The 26,039-nt window shown below is 42.1% G+C and overlaps 1 protein-coding gene across 1 annotated transcript in view; it reads left to right on the forward strand.

Annotated features, from left to right (window-relative positions):
* Positions 1–25,677, forward strand: part of LOC139377336 (cadherin-18-like) — a 43,149-nt gene extending 17,472 nt beyond the window's left edge. Inside the window, exons 4-11 of the mRNA XM_071120359.1 lie at positions 7,962–8,129; positions 8,589–8,776; positions 9,301–9,554; positions 10,248–10,384; positions 17,734–17,855; positions 22,462–22,576; positions 24,373–24,636; positions 25,031–25,677. Of these exons, the coding sequence (XP_070976460.1) occupies positions 7,962–8,129; positions 8,589–8,776; positions 9,301–9,554; positions 10,248–10,384; positions 17,734–17,855; positions 22,462–22,576; positions 24,373–24,636; positions 25,031–25,557 (1,775 nt within the window). The 3' untranslated portion in view covers positions 25,558–25,677. The remainder of the gene's footprint in view (positions 1–7,961; positions 8,130–8,588; positions 8,777–9,300; positions 9,555–10,247; positions 10,385–17,733; positions 17,856–22,461; positions 22,577–24,372; positions 24,637–25,030) is intronic.
* The last annotated feature ends 362 nt before the right edge of the window (positions 25,678–26,039 follow it).

Genomic DNA, 26,039 nt, shown 5'->3' on the forward strand with positions numbered 1-26,039 from the left:
CAATAAATTACATAGTTGAGGGAAAAAGACAGCAATAGTGTTCCTCGGTCTTAAAAAGAGATACCTGCCAACTGTTCTGTATTCTAGCATTCTTAATCCCCCTCCCGCTCATTGTATAAAGGCTCTCAGACATTTTGTTCTTTGCTTTGAAGACATAAGAGAAATAAAAAAGCCTTGAATAACTTTGACAAAACATCCACCCTTGACAAATACACAACATTACCAAAAGTATATGGACACCTGCTCGTCGAACATGTTATTCCAAAATCATGGGCATTAATATGGAGTTGGTCCCACCTTTGCTGCTATAACATCATCTAGGCTTTCCACTAGATGTTGTAACGTTGCTGCGGGGACTTGCTTCCATTCAGCCACGAGAGGATTAGTGAGGTTGGGCGCTGATGTTGGGCGATTAAGCCTGACTTGCAGTTGGCATTCCAATTCACCCCAAAGGTGTTCGATAGGGTTGAAGTCAGGGCTCTGTGCAGGCCAGTCAAGTTCTTCCACACCGATCTCAAAAAACTATTTCTGTATGGACCTCGCTTTGTGGGGCTGTAACAGGAAAGGGCCTTCCCCAAACTGTTGCCAAAACGTTGGAAGCACAGAATTGTCTTCAATGTCAGTGCATGCTTCAGTAAGGCCATTCTACTGCCAATGTTTGTCTATGGAGTTTGCATGGTTGTGTTTGCGATTGTATACACCTGTCAGCAATGGGTGTGGCTGAAATGGCCAAATCCACTAATTTGAAGGAGTGTCCACATAGTTTTGTACATAAAGTGTACATATTCTGTGAGGATGCTTTTCAAAGGATTCCAGTCAATGTAATATTAAAACGTTTTATTTCACCTTTATTTTATCAGGTAGACATACTGAGATCAATGTTTATTTTACAGATGAGCCCTGAATTACAGATAATACAGAAATACACACATCTAAATACAAATACGAAATGCAAGCAGAAATACAAACAAACACATTCGTCACTAATACGGTCCTCAATCAGCTTTCTATATTGCCCTAGAGGCACCAAAACATCAAATTGAAGAACATTTTGAAGATTGTTCCACAAATACGGTGTAAAAAAACTAAAAGCTGATTTACCTAACTTAGCAGAGACTATAGGAATTGAATCCCTAAGACTGTGTAATAACAATAGATTAGAAATTGCTAAATGTTAATGTGTCTGTAGTGTGTGTCTGTATGCAGTACATCTTGATCCTGGGTCCCATGTGGCTCAGTTGGTAGTGCATTGCTCTTGCAATGAAAGGATTGTGGGTTTGATTCACATGTGGGGCCAGTATGAAACATTGATGCACTTACTACTTTAAGATGCTCTGGATAAGTGTGTGTTACAGGGATATGCACACCTAAAGAGAACAAGGAATAAATATAGACATAAGTTATTTTCTTTGCTTCAACAGTCAATGTGTGTTGGGAAGGCAGAGTGAATCTGGCAGTGAGACTGTATTATATGCCATCTGTCAATACTCAAGATGATAGTCCTAGCCATGTTCCCTTCACATATGCTCAAGTGCTATTGACACCCATCAACCCCATGTGCCATGAATGTAACCAAGCACTGGTATTACCACTATGATGGGTCTAGTTTTGTCATTGTATCATCTTAAAAGTATGTTTTATCGATGTCCATGTTGCACTGCTTAGCTACTTGAGTGAGTGGTTCTGATTTGGTTTGAGGCATAGATGTGAAGTAGCCTGGCTGGATTGTGGCCATGCCAGCTTCAGTGCATACTGGGCCATAGCCATGGCAATGCCAGCTGTTCCTGCCTCTCTCCAGCAGCTTATTGGGGCCCCATCAGCAGGAGACCCGGTCACTCAGCCCATAATCAGAGCAGAATCAGAGCTGCCTCTACACTACAATCATCTGTCTGTGATCAGGGAGTGAGGTGTTCAGCTCCTGACCAGTGATCATCACTGACATGCAGAAAAGCACACATGCACACACACACACACACACACACACACACACACACACACACACACACACACACACACACACACACACACACACACACACACACACACACACACACACACACACATTTACAAAAATGCTTCCTTTTCAGACATAGCTAATCATAACCATTACAAAAAGCAATATTTGGACGTAGTGAGCATGCAAATGAAACATGAAGCCTTTCTTATGTATAATCGACCCTTATACAGCTGTAAAAAGCTAGATTGTTAGCATAGTCAATCTGACATGGATTAGGAGGTTGAATAAAAGGCCTGAGAGGATATGATACTAAAACAGCATGAACAGTTTACCTGTATCTTCCAATAGACAACAAAAGTCTGGCAGGTAATATTGACTGGTGTAAATAAAGGACCCAGAGGAACATTTCACAATAAGACCTGCATTTAATGGCATTGATTACCCATCCCTGGTCTGACTAACATAATTACAGTAAGCTACCGGTGTTTCCTCCATTATACTCCTGTTATATAGACAGCAGTGGTGGAAAAAGTATCCAATGGTCATACTTGAGTAAAAATATAGATACCTTAATAGAAAGTTACTCAAGTAAAAGTCTAAGTCACACAGTAAAATACTACTTGAGTAAAAGTATTTGGTTCTAAATATACTTAAGCATCAAAACTAAATGTAATTGCTAAAATATACTTAAGTGTCAAAAGTTAAAGAAGTATAAATAATTTCAAATTCCTTCTATTAAGCAAAGCAGGCCGCACCATTTTATTGTTTTGAAAATGTATGGATTGCCAGGGGCACACTCTAACACTCAGACATCATTTACAAAATATGTTTTTGTGTTTAGTCAGTCTCCCACCAGATCAGAGGCAGAAGGGATGACCATGTGTTGTCTTGATAAGTGCGTGAATTAGACCATTTTTCTGTCGTGGTAAGCATTGAAAATGTAATGAGTACTTTTGGGTGTCAGGTAAAATGTATGGAGTAAAAAGTATATTATTTTCTTTAAGAATGTAGTGAAGTAAAAATGAAAGTCAAAAATATAAATAGTCAAATAAATTACAGATACCTCAAAAATGACTTTAGTAGTACTTTACACCACTGGTAGACAGTAAGGAGGACAGCAACTTTCCCGTTTGCCTTTTAAGTAGGAAAGGTTTTTTGTTTGTTTTCACACAGTGTACCGTCCATTCCACCTACTGAAAGGCTGATACGTGTATACATTTTAAAGTGAGCAGGGATTATACAACTTTTAACTTTTGATCAATTCAAGGAATTGCCAGCTGTTCTTTTGGATTTGATTGATATTTACATTTTCACTGTCAGTCTTCTCTAATAATATGTAGTTCATTCACCACCCACCCCCTCCAATGAAGCTAGCCATCTGGCAAAGCATTATAGCCAACATACTGAGCTATATTGATCTTTAAATAAAAATCTGCAGAAGATGCTGTAAGGAACAATGGGCAAATGCCTGACAGTTTGTTTGTAATATTATGTTATTTTATCAGATTGCACTAGAATACTTATTAGCAAATGTCAGCTTTGCATCAATCATTGGTATTGTTCTTACTGTATATCGAACAACATGCCTGAAATCTGATTTGCCTTGGCTAAATAAGCAGATTAGGCATTGTCTACTCTTCAGAGGATCCAGAGGAGAAGAGACTTGTAATACAGTAGTTTGGCTGTGCCTCAGAGAGGCAACGGGACTACAGTATTGGCTGTGCCTCAGAGAGGCAAAGGGACTACAGTATTGGCTGTGCCTCAGAGAGGCAAAGGGACTACAGTATTGGCTGTCCCTTTGAGAGTCCCTGGGTCAAGAGCAAAGTCAAAGACATCACATCACCCACTCTGGCTGGTCCTGAGAGCTGAGGGAAAATGACTGGGGAATCCCAAGGTCAATTGGAAAGCAAACAGCACAACAACATGGCCCTAACAGTCTTTTATCCCTTGTCACAGTGGCACTACATTATTCCTAGTGATGGGGGGGGGGGAATAAGCACATTTACATGTCGTAATAATATTTTTTATGATATATCGTATCATATCGTTTTGACAATATCGCAATATTATTTTTGCGCTAGTACCTGCACCAAAACGTATTTTCCTTCATAGCTTGTTCTCCAACTTATTTTTAAAAGGGAGCCAGGACTCCCGGGTCGCGCAGTGGTCTAGCTGTGCCACCAGAGACTCTGGGTTCGCGCCGAGGCTCTGTTGCAGCCGGTCGTGACCAGGAGGTTCGTGGGGAGACACACAATTGGCCTAGCGGCGTCCGGGTTAGGGAGGGTTTGGCTGGTAGGGATATCCTTGTCTCATTGCGCACTAGCGACTCCTGTGGCGGGCCGGGCACAGTGCACGCTAACCAGGTCGCCAGGTGCACAGTGTTATCTCCAACACATTGGTGCAGCTGGCTTCTGGGTTGGATGCACACTGTGTTAAGAAGCAGTGCGGCTTGGTTGGGTTGTGTTTCGGAGGACGCATGGCATTCGACCTTTGTCTCTCCCGAGCCCGTACAGGAGTTTTAGCGATGAGACAAGATAATAACTACTAACAATTGGATACCACGAAAAGGGGGTAACATTCAACAACAAAAAATAGGGAGCCAGTTTGTTTTCAGCACTTTTATTTCCGTGACTGATCAAAATGAATTTTCTCATGGCCCTCTCTTGTCCCTCTACAGCAGACATATGGTGAGTGATATGTTTGGACCATGGAATCGCATATAAACTCACAGTATTGTATTACAATACAATATCTCAAATTCTGAGAATCGCAATACATATTGTATTGTCACCGAATCGTTGATCATATCATATCATATCATGAGGTCCCTGGCAATTCCCAGCACTAATTGTTCCCATATAATGAGAATGGAAGCTGAACAAATTGGTTCTATGGTAATGCCTTAACCTGGACAGAATGAGAATGAAGAGAGACCGGAGTATAATCCATTTGCTGAATTCTGATATTTGGTTGGGCTAAATTCAGTGTATTCATGTTCAGACAATTTTTTTTCTTCTTCCACTGGCTGAATACTGAGAGGCTTTTAAGCATTATTGTGGTTTTGGTGTGTTGACAGCTGAACTTACTTGTCCAGGCAGGTGGTTTGTGGCCACAATGTGTTTGGTGCAATCTCTATGACATTCTCTGGGGCGGAACACTTCTCTGTATTCATTTGTTCTGGCAGGTTGAGCTATCTGTTAGCATGTTTTTCTTTCTCTCATTTTCTCACCATTCATTCATTCATTCATTTGTTCATTCATTCATTCATTAAAGAACAGCAAGTCATTTGTTGAGAATTCATCGACAGAGTGTTTTTGTTTCTGAAAGGAAAACAACCCTGTGAATTGTTGCCCATAAGATACACCATAGCATTGGCAAGGTTTTCTAAAAAACGGTTTTATTTGTTTTGTTACAATATACAGTAATTTAACTGTAGCCTTGGGAGGCTGTATTTCAGTGCCTTCATGGTTGTATAAGTATACTGATAAAAAGCATGAGCTGGCGCACACCCCAAAACCGCTGGTCGAGGTGCTGACTAACGGCGAGGAAACTGTATGCTATAGAAATAAATTATAGTGTGCGACTCTCTTTTACAAGCTCCCAGTAATTTATTGGGTAAACCACCAACATGGGCTTCTGAGTGGCGCACCGGTCTAAGGCTCTACATCTCAGTGCTAGAGGCATCACAACAGACCCTGGTTTGTTTCCAGACTGTATCACAACCAGCCGTGATCGGTAGTCCAATAGGGCGGCGCACAATTGGCCCCGCATGGTTAGGGTTTGGCTGAGGCAGGCCGTCATTGTAAATAAGAATTTGTTCTTAACTGACTTGCCTAGTTAAATAAAAAAAAGACCAAGGTTAGCCTACAAGTACATACTTATAGACAAGCTCCCAGTCATTTATTGGGTAAACCACCAACGTTTCAGCATCACTGTGGCTTCTTCAGGGTAATGTCATGAATGCTTGAACCAGGTTATGTAGACAAACAGTGCAATTAGTGCACCCAGTGACAATAATGAGGGGTGTGTCATTGTTACATTTTTTTTCATTCTCATCACCATAGCAAGACAATAGTTTACAGCTTGTTGAATATATTAGGCTATTGTTATCATACTGCTACATTGTTTTCATTTCATCTTTGTAACATGTGATCTTTTGATTGAAGGGTAATGCATAATAAGCATCATCAACAATTATCATGCATTAAGGTTGAACCAAAAGATAACATGTAACAAAGATGAAATGGAAACAATGAAATATGTAATATGTATATTAAATGAAATCATCGGTATGTAAATAATAATGTAAGTTGATGCTATTACTATGTACAATATCTAATTATGTTGCAATATGATAACAGCCTAATATATTCAACATTCTGTAAATGTTATCTTTTATCAGTTATGTTGTTTTCATTCACATCACCCTAATGACTATGACACACCCCTCACTATTGTCTACATAACCTGGTTCAAGCATTCATGACATTACCCCTGAAGAAGGCACAGTGATGCTGAAACGTTGGTGGTTCACCCAATAAATGACTGGGAGCTTGTCGATAAGTATGTACTTGTAGGCTAACCTTGGTCTTTTGAAGTGTGGATACATAGGGTAAAAAACAGACTGATGTAACCGCTACAAAATGTGAAGGACAATCAAATAAGTTATAAGTACTCATTCATACATTGGAGTAAAGCCATTTCACGCAGGTGCTCTAAAATGTTATCTCCTTTCTGTTCTGAGTAAACGTATCCTGCTCTTTGTCTGTCCATTGAATGTCACTGTACTCGTTGACAAGACATACTGTACTAATTATCCTGATAAACATATAGGGCACATAACCAATATGTCCTGACTGGTTAATCCACACATTCATTGATTCAATGTGTGGGGGATGGGTTGACTCGTATTTTCAATTAAGGTTATCACATCTCAAAAAGCTTGGGAAATAACCTTCTTTGAGACGAGTCGTCTTACTGTAATCGATGTGATCCCAATAACTGACAAATGCCTGAGTGTTCCAGAATAACTAGTTAACCCCCACAGTGTGACACCACCCGCAGTTAACTATGGCATGTCAGACCCTGTGTTCTTCCGTTTAGTGGTGGTTGTTCCAGCCAATGTTCCACCGAGGACACCTTGCTTTCAGTACTGAGTGAGCTATGTCCTGGCTGTTGTCCCCTTGGCCTTCCTCTTGTACAGGTGCACAATGTACAGTATGGTCAATCTGTTCTCTCTTCCTTCTAGCCCTTGTTCAGTCTTCAGGGTAAGATTAGGGCAGATGGGATTCTCCTTGGTAACGCTGTGAAGCGAGTAATGCAGCATAGCAGTGCCTCTGGCCAGAGCACGGTGTTTAGGTGCGGGTCTAGCTGAAGGGATAGGAGGTAGGAGAGGAGGGGGTGGCAAGCTGATAGTTCAGAGAGGGGTAAGCCAAGCTTGCTTATGTGTTAGCATATCAAATGGGGTAATGAACCAGCACAGGGGTGAAGCATGGGAATGGAGACATTAGGGTTTTTTGACGAACATTGTATTAAAGCTGGTTGTAATTATGGCTGAATTTAGAAACACTTTATGAATGATTTATTAATGTGAAGTGATACTCAATTTGAAGAAATCAATGTTCCTTCTCCTGTACAACAAGTCAGACTTTCTTTTCCTGCCTTCAACCTGAATGAAAGTGACCGGCATCTTATCCATCCAAGATTGGAATTGGAATAATGCTGTTGAGGAAGAAAATCTCTGATTGTCCACAGCTGCTAGACCCTGGCTGTGACCCCACTATCCGAGAGGTGTCTCAGGGAGAGATGGGATCTGCAAAAAACGAATTTACAATCCATACATGCGTATTCATACATGTATGAAACAGGACAAATATAATAAGCACCCACCAAATTATTATTATTGTTATTATCATCAATACATACAGTATCTACTCTAACAGACCATGTTTATTTATGGTTATTTGTGTGATATAATGAGCATTCTTGTCTTATCATTACCCAGGTGTCATCAGGACAGCCCTATCCAACATGGACAGAGAGGCCAGGGAACGGTACTCTGTGGTGGTCCAAGCCAAAGACATGGCCGGATCGGTGGGTGGGTTGTCAGGCTCCACCACCATCAATGTCACACTGACAGACGTCAATGACAATCCTCCTAAATTCCCCCAGAGTATGTAGACAGACGTCTTACTTTTTGTTTTTCTACCTCGCTGTTTGTCCTTACAGATGGATTCTCTGCTGTAATAAAACACAATATTTATATAACGCTATATCGAACGCTATATAGGAGTTTAAAATACAAAGATTCTTGTACTGTGAGTAATGTAATAAGTAGAATCGTATAATCAGGGATTCTGTTGATGTGTAATGCACAGCCAAATGTAGCCTATAATAGATGTTTTGCTAATGTGGGTGTGGCTATAAGTGATACAAACATGATGTAGTGTGTAGATGATATTTGAATTGCAAACAGGCAGGAAATGTGATTAATTAACCAATTTATTCACATTTACAGCTAGCTGGTATGCATAAACATTAGGCTAATTATTCCTCCATCTACTCATAAATGCTTTATCATACATGCTAAGATAATTACCTCTTGCTTATTCATGTGCTCCTCCCATTAAAGAAAACTACCAGCTGTACGTTCCAGAGTCTGCCCAGATTGGAAAAGCTGTGGGAAAAATTAAAGCCAATGATGAAGATTTGGGCGTTAATGCAGAGATGAGGTACAGCATAACCAATGCAGAGGGGAAGGCCATGTTCTCCATTACTACAGACACTGACCAGAAGGAAGGCATCATATCACTAAGACTGGTACAGTACAGTGCAGTGCTGATGCTCCCCTTCATTCCATCACAACAACAACACCTGGGCTTATGGTTCATGTAATAGTCCCCTTTTTTAAAGATGGATATCAAATCAGTTGAAAAATATATTTGTCACATGCGCTGAATACAACGGGTGTAGACCTTACTGTGAAATGCTTACTTACAGCCCTTAACCAACAATGCAGTTAAGAAAATAGAGCTAAGAAAATATTTACTAAATTAAAAGTAAAAAAAAAAAAAAAAAAGTAACACAATAAAATAACAATAACGAGGCTATATACAGGGAGTACCGGTACCGAGTCATTGTGTACAGGTTAGTTAAGGATATCCTGGGAAATCAGATAATATGGTAATTACATAATTGCCTAATAAATATGCCAGGAGGTAACCAAATGTTAAATACTATTAGTAAGTACCCATTGTTACCACGTACCTTCTCAAATACTAGCAGAAACGGGACAAAAAAAGCACTACTTTGAAAAGAGGATTGCTTTCCGGTTTCCTCCGCAGCCTTTGAACTATGAGAAGAGGAAAGTCCACACGCTTCACATAGAAGGAGTGAACACACACCGGGACCCACGCTTCTCCCACCTGGGCGCCTTCAAAGACACCACCACCCTCCGGATCATCATTGGAGACGTGGATGAGCCGCCTGTCTTTTCCATAGACTATTACATCATGGATGTATACGAGAACTCCCCCGTGGGAACAGAGGTCGGCACTGTGACGGCTCAGGACCCTGACAGTACCAAAAGCCCTGTAAGGTAAATTACATGCATGTGGCTGACATTTTGTGGGCATTTAAAACACCATCACAAGAATCCAAGTGTAATGAACACGAGGGGAGACAGAGAGCTGGTTTCAAACGCAGGGCGCAGCAGGTGTTAATTGCAAAGGACCACAGGAGGAGGCAGAAGGTCATACACAGAGGGTCCAAAAGGGCAACAGTACAGGCAGGGAAAAGGCTAGTAACGTAGTCCGGGAGATCAGGCAATATGTAGATAACAGGAAATCCAATAAGGAATAGGCGTCGTTAGTGAGGAAGGCAAAAACTATCATACACGGGAGGCGTAAATCACGGGAAAAACAGCACCCCGAAAGATGTGTGTCACAAAACAAACAATACCTCACAATGATGGGGTGCAAAGAACTGAACTAAATAGTGTGTAATAATGACATACAGGTGTGTGAACTGGTGATTGGGATCTGGAGAGTGAGCTGCGTTCAGAGGATCTAGGTGTTTGAGAGTGTGAGCTGGAAAGTGAGCTGCGTTCAGGGGATCTAGGTGGATGAGGGTGTGAGTTGGAAGCAGACGTTACACAAAGCTTCTACCTATGCATGTTGAAAGTCAGATATGTTTTGAACGAGAGATACAACAGCATCATCTGATTTTGAATTCAATTAAATTCAAATAACTTAATTCATTCTATTTTAATTGTTCCCTCTGCTACATGTAGGTATTTTATAGACCACAGTGAAGAGGAGCAGGTGTATTTCACCATTGGTTTGAATAACGGGGTGATCAAAACCACCCAGAGTCTGGACAGAGAGGATGTGGCCTGGCACAACATCACTGTGATGGCATCAGAGGTTGGTAAGTACCATAATACACAGAGGATCATCTTCCCTTATTTCTCTTTCAAATGACATTACTTTATCATGGCTTTCAAAATGGAGGATAAATATGCTCATGACCCTGCTTGAATGCATTAATGATGTCACTTTAATAATATGTATCAGTATTAAACACATGGCTCACCAAAATGAACAGCCAGCAGTGGCTTCTGGGATTGATGCCGGGGCTGCGTGTAACATCATAGTGTGATGCTGAAGGTGGTCGGGTCAATCATTTTTTCTTTTCCCTCTCTTTTTCCACTGATGCTTATCTAAGCAATTACCCTTTACTTTACCCTTTTCCGCACAATACTGTTCAGCTAATGGACTGAACTAGCCACTGATAAATGTCAGCTGACACTGTGCTGATGATGTTAAGTCACCATAATTAATGGGAAAACCAGTCCGCACCTTTCTGGAGACTGGTGTATGTTAATGAGGGATTCATGACTTACATAAACATTATACATATAGTGCATAGTGTACAGTGCCTTCATAGTGTACAGTGCCCTCAAAAAAATATTCATACCTATTGACTTATTCCACATTTTGTGGTGTTACAGCCTGAATTCAAACTGGATTAAATAGATTTTCTCTCACCCATCTATACACAATACCTCATAATGATTAAGTGAAAACATGGTTATATAAATGTTTGCAAATGTATTAAAAATGAAGTACAGAAATATCAAATGTACTTTCTGGGGTAACTATAAGAGCTTTGCACACCTGGATTGTACAAAAAAACCTCTCCCGAGTCCGTATGGGAGCAACGATGGGACAACTACCAATTGGATATCACGAAATGAGTACACAAAAATAATTAGAAAATAATTGTTCTACAGCTGCACCATTGAGAGCATCTTGACCAGTTGCATCACCACCTGGCATGGCAAGTGCTCGGCATCCGACCGTAAGGTGCTATAGAGGGGAGTGCGTATGGCCAACTTTCCTGCCATCCAGGACCTATGTACTAGGCGGTGTCAGAGGAAGGCCCAAGAAATTTTCAAGGACTCCAGTCACCCAAGTCATAGACTGTTTTCTCTGCTACCGCATGGCAAGTGGTACCAGAGCGCCAAATCTAGGTCCAAGAGGCTCCTTAAAACCTCTTTGGGCTAGACCTGCCGCTAGCGACCCACTTCGAGAACATCCGGTGAAATCGCAGAGTGAGAAATTCAAAATACAAAATGTGTAATATTGAACAGTCATGAATATTCAAGTGTCATACATCATTTAAAAGCATTTAAAAGCTTAACTTCGTGTTAATCCAGCCGCTTTGTCGCTTTACGGCGAAAGCATACCATGCGATTATCTGAGGACAGCGCCCGCGTACAAAAGCATTAAAAACATTTTCCAAACCAGCAGAGGCGTCACAAAAGTCAGAAATAGCGATAAAATAAATCACTTACCTTTGAAGATCTTCATCTGTTTGCAATCCCAAGGGTCCAAGCTATAAAACAAATGGTAGTTTTGTTCGATAAAGTCCTTTATATCCCAAAAAAAGTAATTTAGTTGGCGTGCTTGATTCAGTAATCCACCTGTTCCACTCGTTCAAAATGCATACAAAGGAATCCCAAAAGTTACCAATAAACTTTGTCCAAACAAGTCAAACAACATTTCTAATCAATCCTCAGGTACCTTAATATGTAAATAAATTATACAATTTAAGACGGAGAATAGTGTGTTCAATATCGGAGATAAATAACGAAGTGCGAGCCCTCATGCACGCGCACCACAAGACTACAGTCAAAATGAGAGCCACCTTGAGAAACTACAAATTCTAGCTAATTTTAAAAAAAAACAAGCATTTTCCCCTTTTACCCCCTTTTCTCCCCAATTTCGTCGTATCCAATTGTTAGTAGTTACTATCATGTCTCATCACTACAACTCCTGTACGGGCTCGGGAGAGACGAAGGTCGAAAGCCATGCGTCCTCCAAAACACAACCCAACCAAGCCGCATTGCTTCTTAACACAGCGTGCATCCAACCTGGAAGCCAGCCGCACCAATGTGTCAGAGGAAACACCGTGCACCTGGCGATCTGGTTAGCGCGCACTGCGCCTGGACGGCCACAGGAGTCACTAGTGCGCAATGGGTCAAGGATATCCCTACCAGCCAAACCCTCCCTAACCTGGACGACGCTAGGCCAATTGTGCGCCTAGTTCTGGGCTCGAACCCAGAGTCTCTGGTGGCACAGCTAGCACTGTGATGCAGTGCCCTAGACCACTGCCCCACCCGGGAGGCTCGTGAAACCCTTTCTAAAGACCGTTGAGTGGAAGCCATGGGAACTGCAATCTGGCAGGATTTCCTTTGATTTTCCCATAGACAGGCATTTCAATGGGTGGTCACCTCAACAACAAAAAAATTCTGGATGGATTCTCCTCAGGTTTTTGCCTGCCATATCAGTTCTGTTATACTCACAGACATTATTTTAACAGTTTTAGAATTAGAGTGTTTTCTATCCAATACTTCCAATTATGCATATCCTAGCTTCTGGGCCTGAGTAACAGGCAGTTTACTTTGGGCATGTCAGTCATCCGAACTTCCGAATACTGCCCCCTATCCCTGACAGCTTCTACCCCCAAGCCATAAGACTGCTGAACAATTAATCAAATGGCCACACAGACTATTTGCATTGAACCCCCCCCCCCCCCCCCACCCCCTTTGTTTTTACACTGCTGCTACTCGCAGTTTATTATCAATGCGTAGTCACTTTACCTCTATCAAACATGTACAAATTACCTCGACTAACCTGTACCCCGCACATTGACTCAGTACCGGTACCCCCTGTATATAGCCTCCACATTGACTCAGTACCGGTACCCCCTGTATATAGCCTCCACATTGACTCAGTACCGGTACCCCCTGTATATAGCCTCCACATTGACTCAGTACCGGTACCCCCTGTATATAGCCTCCACATTGACTCAGTACCGGTACCCCCTGTATATAGCCTCCACATTGACCCAGTACCGGTACCCCCTGTATATAGACTCCACATTGACTCAGTACCGGTACCCCCTGTATATAGCCTCCACATTGACTCAGTACTGGTACCCCTGTATATAGACTCCACATTGACTCAGTACCGGTACCCCTGTATATAGCCTCCACATTGACTCAGTACCGGTACCCCCTGTATATAGACTCCACATTGACTCAGTACCGGTACCCCCTGTATATAGACTCCACATTGACTCAGTACCGGTACCCCCTGTATATAGACTCCACATTGACTCAGTACCGGTACCCCCTGTATATAGACTCCACATTGACTCAGTACCGGTACCCCCTGTATATAGACTCCACATTGACTCAGTACCGGTACCCCCTGTATATAGACTCCACATTGACTCAGTACCGGTACCCCCTGTATATAGACTCCACATTGACTCAGTACCGGTACCCCCTGTATATAGCCTCCACATTGACTCAGTACCGGTACCCCCTGTATATAGACTCCACATTGACTCAGTACCGGTACCCCCTGTATATAGACTCCACATTGACTCAGTACCGGTACCCCCTGTATATAGACTCCACATTGACTCAGTACCGGTACCCCCTGTATATAGACTCCACATTGACTCTGTACCGGTACCCCCTGTATATAGCCTCGTTATTGTTATGTTATTGTGTTCCTTTATTTATTTTTACTTTAGTTAATTTAGTTCATATTTTCTTAACTATATTTTCTTAAAGGCTTAAGGGCTTGTAAGTAAGCATTTCACTGTAACGTCTACACCTTTTGAATTCGGCACAAATAACATTTGATTTGATCCTCAAGGAACCCTTAAGTCTGTGTGGTAGTGGATCAGATGTGTATATGTAATCCACAAGTGACAGAATGTGAAGTGGCAGCTGCCGGTTCTTATCCAATGATGAAAGGGAGTATAGTATAGTTAAGTGACCGGGTCACCTTTCAAGTGTCGCCAGGTAACATGGCGAACCTCAGGACACAGACAAACACGAGATATACCAATGGATGGAGGCTCAGTGGGAATGGAACCTTAATTGATGGAAAGATACTCTGACAAAAGAGGGATGAACATCACATGCGCTAAAATTTCCTGACATGAACACTGGACAGAAATATTTACAGTTGAAGTCGGAAGTTTACATACACTTCGGTTGGAGTCATTAAAACTCATTTTTCAACCACTCCACAAATGTCTTGTTAACAAACCATAGTTTTGGCAAGTCGGTAAGGACATCTACTTTGTGCATGACACAAGTAATTTTTCCAACAATTATTTACAGACAGATTATTTCACTTATAATTCACTGTATCACAATTCCAGTGGGTCCAAAGTTTACATACGCTAAATTGACTGTGCCTTTAAACAGCTTAGAAAATTCCAGAAAATGATGTCATGGCTTCAGAAGCTTCTGATAGGCTAATTGACATATTTTGAGTCAATTGGAGGTACCTGTGGATGTATTTCAAGGCCCAGCTTCAACCTCAGTGCTTCTTTGCATGACATCATGGGAAAGTCAAAATAATTCAGCCAAGACCTCAGAAAAAGTCTGGTTCATCCTTTGGAGCAATTTCTAAACGCCTAAAGGTACCACATTCATCTGTACAAACAATAGTACGAAAGTATAAACACCATGGGACCACGCAGCTGTCATACTGCTCAGGAAGGAGACGTGTTCCGTCTCCTAGAGATAAACGAGTTTTGTTGTGAAAAGTGCAAATCAATCCCAGAACACCAGCATAGGACCTTGTGAAGATGCTGGAGTAAACCGGTAAAAAAATATCTATATCCACAGTAAAACAAGTCCTATATTGACATAACCTGAAAGGCCGCTCAGCAAGGAAGAAGCCACTGCTCCAAAACCGCCATTAAAAAGCCAGACTACGGTTTGCAATTGCAAGTAGCTTGTGGACAAAGATTGTACTTTTTGGAGAAATGTCCTCTGGTCTAATGAAACAAAAATAGAACTGTTTGGCCATAATGACCATCGTTATGTTTGGAGGAAAAAGGGGGAGGATTGCAAGCCGAAGAACACCATCCCAACCGTGAAGCACGGGGGTGGCAGCATCATGTTGTGAGGGTGCTTTGCTGCAGGAGGGACTGGTGCACTTCACAAAATCATAAGGTAGGAAAATTATGTGGATATATTGAAGCAACATCTCAAGACATCAGTCAGGATGTTAAAGCTTGCTCACAAATGGGTCTTCCAAATGGACAATGACCCAAGCATATTTCCAAAGTTGCTGCAAAATGGCTTAAGTACAACAAAGTCAAGGTATTGGAGTGGCCATCACAAAGCTATGACCTCAATCCTATAGAAAATGTGTGGGAAGAACACATTTTGTGTGAGAGCAAGGAGGCCTACAAACCTGACTCAGTTACACCAACTCTGTCAGGAGGAATGGGCCAAAATTCACCCAATGTATTCTGGGAAGCTTGTGGAAGGCTACCCAAAACGTTTGACCCAACAGGCAACAGGCAATGCTACTAATTTCTAATTGAGTGTATGTAAACTTCTGACCCACTAGAATGCTATGAAAGAAATAAAAGCTGAAATGAATCATTCTCTCTACTATTATTCTGACATTTCACATTCTTAAAATAAAGTGGTGATCCTAACTGAAATAAGACATGGAATTTTTCCTCTGATTAAATGTCAGGAATTGTGAAAAACTGAGTATAAATGTATTTGGCTAAGGCGTATGTAAACTTCCGACTTCAACTGTATATACAGTCCATTCGCAAAGTATTCAGACCTCTTCACTTTTTCCACATTTTGTTGCGTTACAGCCTTATTCTAAAATTGATTAAATATTATTATTTTCTCATCATTCTACGCACACTACCCCATAATGACAAAGTGAAAACAGGTTTTTAGAAATGTTTGCAAATGTACAAACAAAAAGAAACTGAAATACATGACCTAAATCAGTATTCAGACCCTTTGCTATGAGAATCGAAGTTCTGATCAAGTACATCCTGTTTCCATTGATCATCCTTGAGATGTTTCTACAACTAGATTGGAGTCCACCTGTGGTAAATTCAATTGATTGGACATGATTTGGAAAGGCATACACGTGTCTATATAAGGTCCCACAGATGACAGTGCATGAGGTCAAAGGAATTGTCGGTAGCGCTCCGAGACAGGATTGTGTAGAGGCACAGATCTGGCGAAAGGTACCAAAAAATGTCTGCATTATTGAAGGTCCCGAAGAACACAGTGGTCTCCATCTTTCTTAAATGGAAGAAGTTTGGAACCACCAAGACTCTTCCTAGTGCTGGCCAGGGGAGAAGGCCCTTGGTCAAGGAAGGGACCCAGGTGGTCACTCTGACAAACACCAGGGTTATTCTGTGGAGATGGGAGAACCTTATAGAAGGACAACTGTCACTACAGCATTCCACCAATCAGGCCTTTATGGTAGTGGCCAGATGGAAGCTACTCCTCAGGAAAAGGAAAATGACAGCTTGCTTGGAATTTGCACCTGAAAGACTCTCAGACCATGAGAAACAAGATTCTCTGGTCTGATGAAACCAAGATTGAAGTATTTGAATGCCAAGTGTCACGCCTGGAGGAAACCAGGCTCTGCTCATCACCTGGCCAATACCATTCCTACGGTGAAGCATGGTGGTGGCAGAATCATGCTGTGGGGATGTTTTTTTAGCGGCAGGGCCTGGGAGACTAGTCAGGATCAAGGGAAAGATGAATGAAGCAAAGTACAGAGAGATCCTTGATGAAAACCTTCTCCTGAGCACTCAGGATCTCAGACTGGGGCGACGTTTCACCTTCAGGACAGGACAACGACCCTAAACACATAGACAAGACAACGCAGGAGTGGCTTTTGGACAAGTCTCAATGTCCCTCAGTGGCCCAGCCAAAGCCTGGACTTGAACCCAATCTAACCTCTCTGAAGAGACCTGAAAATAGCTGTGCAGCGACGCTCCCCATCTGACATGACAGAGCTTGAGAGGATCTGTAGAGAAGATTGTGAGAAGCTTCCCAAATACAGGTGTGCCCAGTTTGTAGCGTCATACCCAAGAAGACTCGAGGCTATAATCACTGCCAAAGATGAGTAAATGGTCTGAATACTTATGTAAACGTAATATAATTTTTTTATTTTGAAAACATTTGCAACAAATGCAAAAAAAATGTTGCTTTGTCATTATGAGGTATTGTGTGTAGATTGAGGGGAAACAACTATTTAATCCATTTTAGAATAAGGCTGTAACGTAACTATGGCTTGTGATGTGCTTTTTAGATTTGTTTTACATAGGGGGTTATTAGATGTGTTTTATACAGACAGTAGCTATGCAATATAAGTGTTCTATTCAGTTTTTTTGTTTGTTATTTTCAGACAATCCGAGTCTCGTCAGCCATGTTCCTATAACAATCCAGGTGTTGGATGTAAATGACAACGCTCCCTACATAGCAAGAGATGATGAGATCATTGTGTGTGAAACCTCCAGGGCAGGACAGGTGAGTATCTTTCATTAAACACACCTCCCTCCATCTTTTCAGCTCTTTTCCACTTTACTCCCCCTCTCTCTCCCACCTTCTCTCCCGTGAGATCATATTCTCCCTTCTTCAACTGTTGTCTTTTAAAACCTCTTATCACGAACTCACATGCATGCAGTCACACACATTCTCCCACAAACATACACGCGCAGACACACACACAGTACACACACATACCCTCTCTGCCTTTGTTGTGTGTTTGACACCATCAGGAATGGATTTATCTGTGGTGCTGCAGACTTTTGCAGCCTCTTGAACCCATAAATTATTCAGCATGTACCAATTTCTCCACAAGCAGATAGGAGCTGCATTAAGCGCAACAGAGCCAGATTGCAGAAAATGTTTATCATCTCGCATTCAAATTTGGCCCGTGTCCAGCAAACCACGACTGCTCAGATTCACATCGCAATAGCATTCTCTCTTCATATTTTTCCCCTTGAATGAAGATTACTAAACAGGCTGCAGCATATAATCAGTTAGCTGGCTGAAGGCGACAGATGATGCATGCTAAGATGCCCAGGCTCTTTTTCCGAAACTGCAACAAATTACATAAAATTAAAGTAACTTTCAGGAAATTTGGCTTGATGTATGGTAAAATATGTTGTTATGTTCATCGAAAGGAAGTAAATTATTATTTAGTTGAGAACTAATTGTACTTTTTTTAGGGCCACACACAATCATTGCCTCGACAGCTAATTCTGTATTTCCAAAGCTTAGTGTATTACTGTATCCTACCAAAAGTTTAGGAATGCTTCTTATAGACTGACAATGCTATAGTGGAGTGTAGGTACAGTAGCCAGGTGATTAACCACCAGGCAGTGGTGTAAAGTACTGAAGTAAAAATACTTTAAAGTACTACTTAAGTAGTTTTGGGGGGTATCTGTACTTACAACTGATTTTTTGACAACTTTTACTTTTACTTCACTACAGTCCTAAAGAAAATAATGTATTTTTTACTCGTTTCATGTTGAATGCTTAAGAGGACAGGACAATGATCAATTTCACACACTTGTCAAGAGATCATCCCTGGTCATCCATACTGCCTCTGATCTGGCGGATTAACCAAAAACAAATGCTTCATTTGTAAATTATGTCTGAGTGTTGGAATGTGCCCCTGGCTATCCGTAAAATAAAAAATGAATTTGAAATTACATTTACTTTTGATACTTGAAAAGTACTTTTCCTCAAGTATGGCAGTTGGGTACTTTTTCCACCACTGCCACCAGGGCCGTGCAGAGACCATTCAGAGGGCATACAAAAGTATGTGGACACCCCTTCAAATTAGTAGATTCGGCTATTTCAGCCACACCCATTGCTGACAGGTGTATAAAATCAAGCACACAGCCATACCATCTCCATAGACAAACATTAGCAGTATAATGGACTTAATGAAGAGCTTAATGACTTTCAATGTGGCACCGTCATAGGATTCCACCTTTCAACAAGTCAGTTAGTCAAATTTTGGCCCTGCTAGAGCTGCCTCAGGTCAACTGTAAGTGTTGTGAAGTCGAAACTTCTAGAAGGAACAACGGGCGAAGTGGTAGTTCACACAAGCTCACAGAACGGGACCGCCGAGTGTTGAAATGCGTAAAAATTGTTTGTCCTGGGTTGCAACATTCACTACCAAGTTCCAAACTGCCTCTGGAAGCAACTTCAGCACAATAACTGCTCATCAGGAGTTTCATTAAATTCGTTTCCATAGAGGAGCAGCCACACACAAGCCTAAGATCACGATGCGCAATGCAAGCGTCGGCTGGAGTGGTGTAAAGCTCACCACCATTAGACTCTGGAGCAGTGGCCTGCACAGAGCCTTGACCTCAACCCCATCGAACACCTTTGGGATGAATTGGAACGGCGACTACGAGCCAGGCCTAGTCACCCAAATTTAGTGCCTGACCTCACTAATGCTCTTGTGGCTGAATGGAAGCAAGTCCCTGCAGCAATATTCCAACATCTAATGGGAAGCCTTCCCAAAAGACTGAAGGCTGTTGTAGCAGCAAAGTGGTTCGACGAGCAGGTGTCCACATATACGTATATACCACCACCCAAAAGGGCACTTGGCGAGTGGGAGGGCAAATGTGTAACCGATGTGAAATGGCTAGCTATTTAGCGGTGGTGTGCGCTAATAGTGTTTCAATCGGCGACGTCAACTGCTCTGAGACCTTGTAGTAGTTGTTCCCCTTGCTCTGCAAGGGCTGTGGCTTTTGTGGAGCAATGGGTAACGATGCTTTGAGGGTGACTGTTGTCGTTATGTGCAGAGGGTCCCTGGTTCGAGCCCAGGTTAGGGCGAGGAGAGGGATGGAAGCAATATTGTTACATCGGCACAGGTAGACTCCTATCTGTGCATGGACCTGGTAACCACTACAATTCGTGAATTGTCCATATGAGAGTTTTTCACTCAGGTCACCTGCTGAAGGAAGCCAGTCTTTTTTATGAACTGACAATACATCAGGAACAATGCTGTTAGAGACAGGTCATATGCCCTAGCTCAGATCTATACTCCTGTCTGGAAAAAGGCTGCATGTGGAACAATGGCACGTGCTAATGGAATAGCTAACAGAAAGGGAGGGAGGGTTAAAGACCTGTTCAGTCAGATAGTCTTTACTATGATACGAAAGTATATTGTGAGTTGACTTACTTAACTTATTCCTATTATATTTAGCTGCTTGTGGAGCTGTACATAATGTACTATATGTATATATATATATATATATATATATATATATATATATATCATAGTTTTGATGTCTTCACTATTATTCTAAAATGTAGAAGATAATAAAAAATAAAGAAAAACCCTGGAATGAGTAGGTGTGTCCAAACTTTTGACTGGTACTGTATATTATGTATATTATATTATGTATATTGATTTAATTTTTGACTGGTACTGTATATTATGTATATTATATATATATATATATATATACAGTACCAGTCAAAAGTTTTTTTTACTATTTTCTACATTGTGGAATAATAATGAAGACATCAAAACTATGAAATAACACATATGGAATCATGCAGTAACCAAAAGTGTTAAACAAATCCAAATAGATTTTTTATATTTGAGATTCTACAAAGTAGCCACCCTTTGCACAGCTTTGCACACTCTTGGCATTCTCTCAACCAGCTTCACCTGGAATGCTTTTCAAACAGTCTTGAAGGAGTTCCCACATATGCTGAGCACTTGTTGTCTGTTTTTCCTTCACTCTGCGGTCCAACTCATCCCAAACCATCTCAATTGGGTTGAGGTCGGGTGATTGTGGAGGCCAGGTCATGTGATGCAGCACTCTATCACTCTCCTTCTTGGTCAAATAGCCCTTACACAGCCTGGAGGTGTGTTGGGTCATTGTCCTGTTAAAAAACAAATGATAGTCACGCTAAGCACAAACCAGATGGGATGGTGTATCGCTGCAGAATGCTGTTGCAGCCATGCTGGTTAAGTGTGCCTTGAATTCTAAATAAATCACAGACAGTGTCACCAGCAAAGCACCCACACACAATCACACCACCTTCTCCATGCTTCACGGTGGGAACCACACATGCAGAGATAATCCGTTCACCTTTGCTGCATCTCACAAAAATGTCACATTTGGACTCATCAGAACAAAGGACAGATTTCCACTGGTCTAATGTCCATTGCTCATGTTTCTTGACCCAAGCAAGTCTCTTCTTCTTATTGGTGTCCATTAGTAGTGGTTTCTTTGCAGTAATTTGACCATGAAGGCCTGATTCACGCAGTCTCCTCTGAACAGTTGATGTTGAGATGTGTCTGTTACTTGAACTCTGTGAAGCAGTTATTTGGGATGCAATTTCTGAGGCTGGTAACTCTAATGAACTTATCCTCTGCAGCAGTGGTAACTCTGGGTTTTCCTTTCGTGTGGCGGTCCTCACGAGAGCCAGTTTCATCATAGCTTTTGATGGTGTTTGCGACTGCACTTGAAGAAACTTTCAAGTTCTTGAAATGTTCCGCATTGGCTGAACATCATGTCTTAAAGTAATGATGGACTGTCGTTTCTCATTGCTTATTTGAAATTTTCTTGCCATAATATGGACTTGGTCTTTTACCAAATAGGGTTATCTTCTGTATACCACCCCTACCCTGTCACAACACATCTGACTTGCTCAAACGCATTAAGAAGGAAAGAAATTCCACAAATTAACTTTTAACAATGCACACCTGTTAATTGAAATGCATTCCAGGTGACTACCTCATGAAGCTGGTTGAGAAAATGCCAAGAATGTGCAAAGATGTAATCATGGCAAAGGGAGGCTAGTTTGAAGAATCTCAAATATAAAATATATTTTGATTTAACACTTTTTTTGGTTACAACATTATTCCATATGTGTTATTTCATAGTTTGATGTCTTTACTATACAATGTAGAAAACACTAAATATAAAGAAAAACCCTTGAATGTGTGTGTCCAAACTTTTGACTGGTACTATATATATATATATATATATATATATATATATATATATATATATATATACTGTACATACATATAGACACACACCCATTTCCCTCTCCCTCTCTTGCCCAAACTCCTCTCCCTCTTCTCTGACAGGTGATCCAGACAGTGAGGCCATCAGACAAGGACAACTTTGCAAATGGCCGATTCTCGTTTGCCCTGCCAATTGACCTTCCAGTCAATCCTAATTTCACCCTGAAGGATAACGAAGGTAGGCTGGCTATTGTGGCTTTGTGTGGCAATTAAAAAAATGTGCACAACATTTTGTTCAACCACCACCAGGGATTCTGGGTGTGGACAGATATTTGTGTCAGATACTCTGGAGTGGCATTACAAACACAAATATATCTAGTGGCGTTTGTTGTCTAACAGCCCCGTTTACACTTTCTCCTCCCTCGAGACATATTTTAATATAAAAGCGAAGGACCTGCAGGGGTGTTTCCTTGGTAACAGACAATAATTTTCCTCGTCCTTATTTTAGCTTAAAGCTACTTGGCTGAAGTCAGAGAGAACACTGTTTTTAAATTTTTTTCCTTGTCTGAAAGCTCAATAGCTCCATTGGCAGATCAGGGAAAATCTCGAGATTAAGGTAGACTTCCAAGACGGATGACAAAAACCTGAAAGATGCCAGACAGAGACAGTGAGCTTCCACTGAGTTTTGTATCAGCGCTCTGTGCTCTCGATGGTGGTGTAGCCTAACACTTAGCTTTTATCCCCTCCCCGACTGGCCCTGTTATCCCTCAGGCGCTTGTTCAGTGAAACCACATTTCCACTGATGTGCATTATGCCTATGTTTACACAGGAGCACCAGGTAGTACTCCTCAGCTAGAGCTAAAAGGAACACTGCTGCATCAGTGCACTGATTGGGTGGTAGTAGGATACTCTAGCTCCCTCAGGCTGTGGAATCTAGTAGATGTGGTTGTTATGCTTTGCTTTTGAAAGGTTTTGATTTCCAAAATTATTTAATATATAATCAGTGCCCTGGGGTTAGTCTGGATGATTTCCTGACGTTCACCAACTGATAGTCATGATTGATATTGCCAGAAATGCCTTGTGAATGAGGTAGAATTTTACAGACCTACAGCAGCTTACTCTCCAGGATGTGTTAGAGAGAAAGATAATCATCTATGATTTCCTCTGCTATAATCATAATCATTTGGAGGAAGAAAGAAGCTGGGAGGCGGCTTTATATTCTATTGTCTCCCAAGTGGAGGATGAAGGAGAGATATATTGGGTCTTTTTTGTTTACCTGTTTCCTCTCAGTGGGCGAGGAGGTACAGTAATGAATTTTGACTTGAAGCTTGTGGGCCAGCGCCCCTGCATGCCAATAGGAATCCTATGTAAATGAACGCTTCCTCCTATGCACCTTCCCATGGGCTCGCTCTGTTGGAATACATTTGTTGATATCCAGAAGGTTGGCCCCTCCTACTCCCCCCACCCCTCTTTCCCTGTCTCTTACCATCCCAAGTGACATGCTTTATCATGGCTCTGTGCGCCTGGGGGAAAATGAATCTGTATTGTGAAGAGGAGGGCCGTGATTGTGCATACAAAAGCGTGGCTCTGGGCCGTGAAAATGAAAATCTGCTAGAGCCTCTCCAGAATGAGAAAAGCTATGGCAACAGCCGTGCTGGGCTGGATAGAATACTGTTGGCCGGTTTTAATAAAGCCTGAAGAGGCAGTCGCTATCTGTCCCCAGTCTTTTCTAATAGATAGCAGTGGGAATGAATGGGGAACTATGGGCATTCTCTGCAATGTTGGAGAAAACTCCCCATATCTCAGGGCAAGTTATTTGTTGTACTGGTCTTCTGTTCTCTGTGGTTGCATATGTTATTTCAGGGGGAAAACAGGTCAGGGCAACGTTCCTTTAGATGGTATATTTTGGAAAAGTAGATAAAATGATGAAAATACACTACATTTTGTAGTAATGTTTGTATCAATACTTATAGGGACTTTTTGTCAATACAATTATACATCCAGTGTATTTTAAATTTTGTCATTCTGCTCCAGACAACACTGCCAGCATCATGGCGCGGAGGCGTCAGTTCAGCCAATCGGAGCAGGATCTCTACCAACTTCCTGTGGTTGTGAAGGATGGAGGAGAGCCTGTCCTGAGCAGCACCTCCACCCTGAACCTCCGGGTGTGTGTCTGCCAGAGAGGAGGAGGTGGCAGCAGCAGGGTGAAGGCCTGCCGAGTCCCGGCCTTCCTCTCCACAGCAGGCCTGAGCACCGGGGCCTTCATCGCCATTTTGCTCTGCATCATCATCCTGCTGGGTAAGAGACAAGAGAGCGGGTTGAGATGGCATGGTAGGAAAGAGAAGATGGGAGAGAAGGGGGGGAAAGAGAAAGAGGAAGGGAGAAAGTGGGAGGGATAGAGATGGGAAAGGAGAGATATTCTTGCCCGTGAATGTGTTTAGTCAGCCGCTTAGAGCCACACTCCAGAGCTGGGGGAGGGGGAGAGAGAGAGACCTTCTTGCCTTGAGGTAGAGATAATGAAAGGCTTCACACCAGCTGCAGGAGTAACTCTGGCTGATTTGTTTCCAGCAGCTAAGGCCACAATTCCACTCTCAAATCGATGCATTGGAGAATAGGGTGTGCATTTTGAGCCTGTAATGACATATTGTAAGTCGTTGTGGTCTTGTCCCCTCTCCTCTGTCCTGTACTGCAGCCATCGTGGTGCTATTTGTCATCCTGCGGAGCAAAAAGGGCAAGAAGGAACCGTTAATCATCTCTGAGGAGGACGTCCGGGAGAACGTGGTCACATACGACGACGAGGGCGGGGGCGAGGAGGACACAGAGGCGTTTGACATCGCAGCACTGCGGAACCCCGCCGGGGCGGAACGGAGGAGGCTGCGGCGGGAGGTAAGGCCTGGGACAGAGGGTTGGCTGGTGGCCTGTGGGCCCCAGAGCCCATCCCTGGTTCTGCTGGATACAGAGGATATGCACCATGTCATTAGACAGAAAGTGGTGGAAGCTGACAGGGACACCAGCGGGCCACCCTATGACTCCCTCCAGACTTACTCGTACGAGGGCCGTGGCTCTCCCACGGGGTCGGTCAGCTCTCTGGGGCTGGCCCAGGTCCTGCCCCCTGAACTCAGCTACAGTGACCTGGAGGACTGGGAGCCGGAGGGTCACACACTGTCCAGGCTGTTTGAGACAGAACTCTCTGAGACAGAACAGACCATAGCCCTGTAAAACATCTCTCCTCTTCAATCCCGTTAAAGGTTAACCTAACAATACAGAGCTAATTTGAGTTATACAACTTGTTTCGTTGTGGAATTGACTGTAATTTTACACTGGGCTCTGACAAGTGAAGTGGGGGAAAGTATTAACATTTTTGGAGAAAAACAAACCCCCAAAATCCTGAAGTTGTTTAAAAAAAGGAGACTATTTTCCCTAGTGTATATTTTTATTGATAAATAAAGGTCAATGATTCTGGATAAGTGAATTAATATGCAAGTTGTGTGTCATGATGTATAATGTGTCCGGTTCCATAGGAGTTGTCTCCTCAGTACCATTGCGGTAAGTCTCTGGGTCAGTATTCATAAAGTATCTCAGAGTACGAGTACTGATATATGATCAGTTAGGTCCCCTCAGTCCATATTATCATGATCATTATGATCTAAAAGGCCAAACTGATCTTAAATCAGCACTCCTACTCTGAGACGCTTTCTGAA

This window comes from Oncorhynchus clarkii, chromosome 20 (assembly GCF_045791955.1).
Source record: "Oncorhynchus clarkii lewisi isolate Uvic-CL-2024 chromosome 20, UVic_Ocla_1.0, whole genome shotgun sequence".
NCBI classification, from domain to species: domain Eukaryota; kingdom Metazoa; phylum Chordata; class Actinopteri; order Salmoniformes; family Salmonidae; genus Oncorhynchus; species Oncorhynchus clarkii.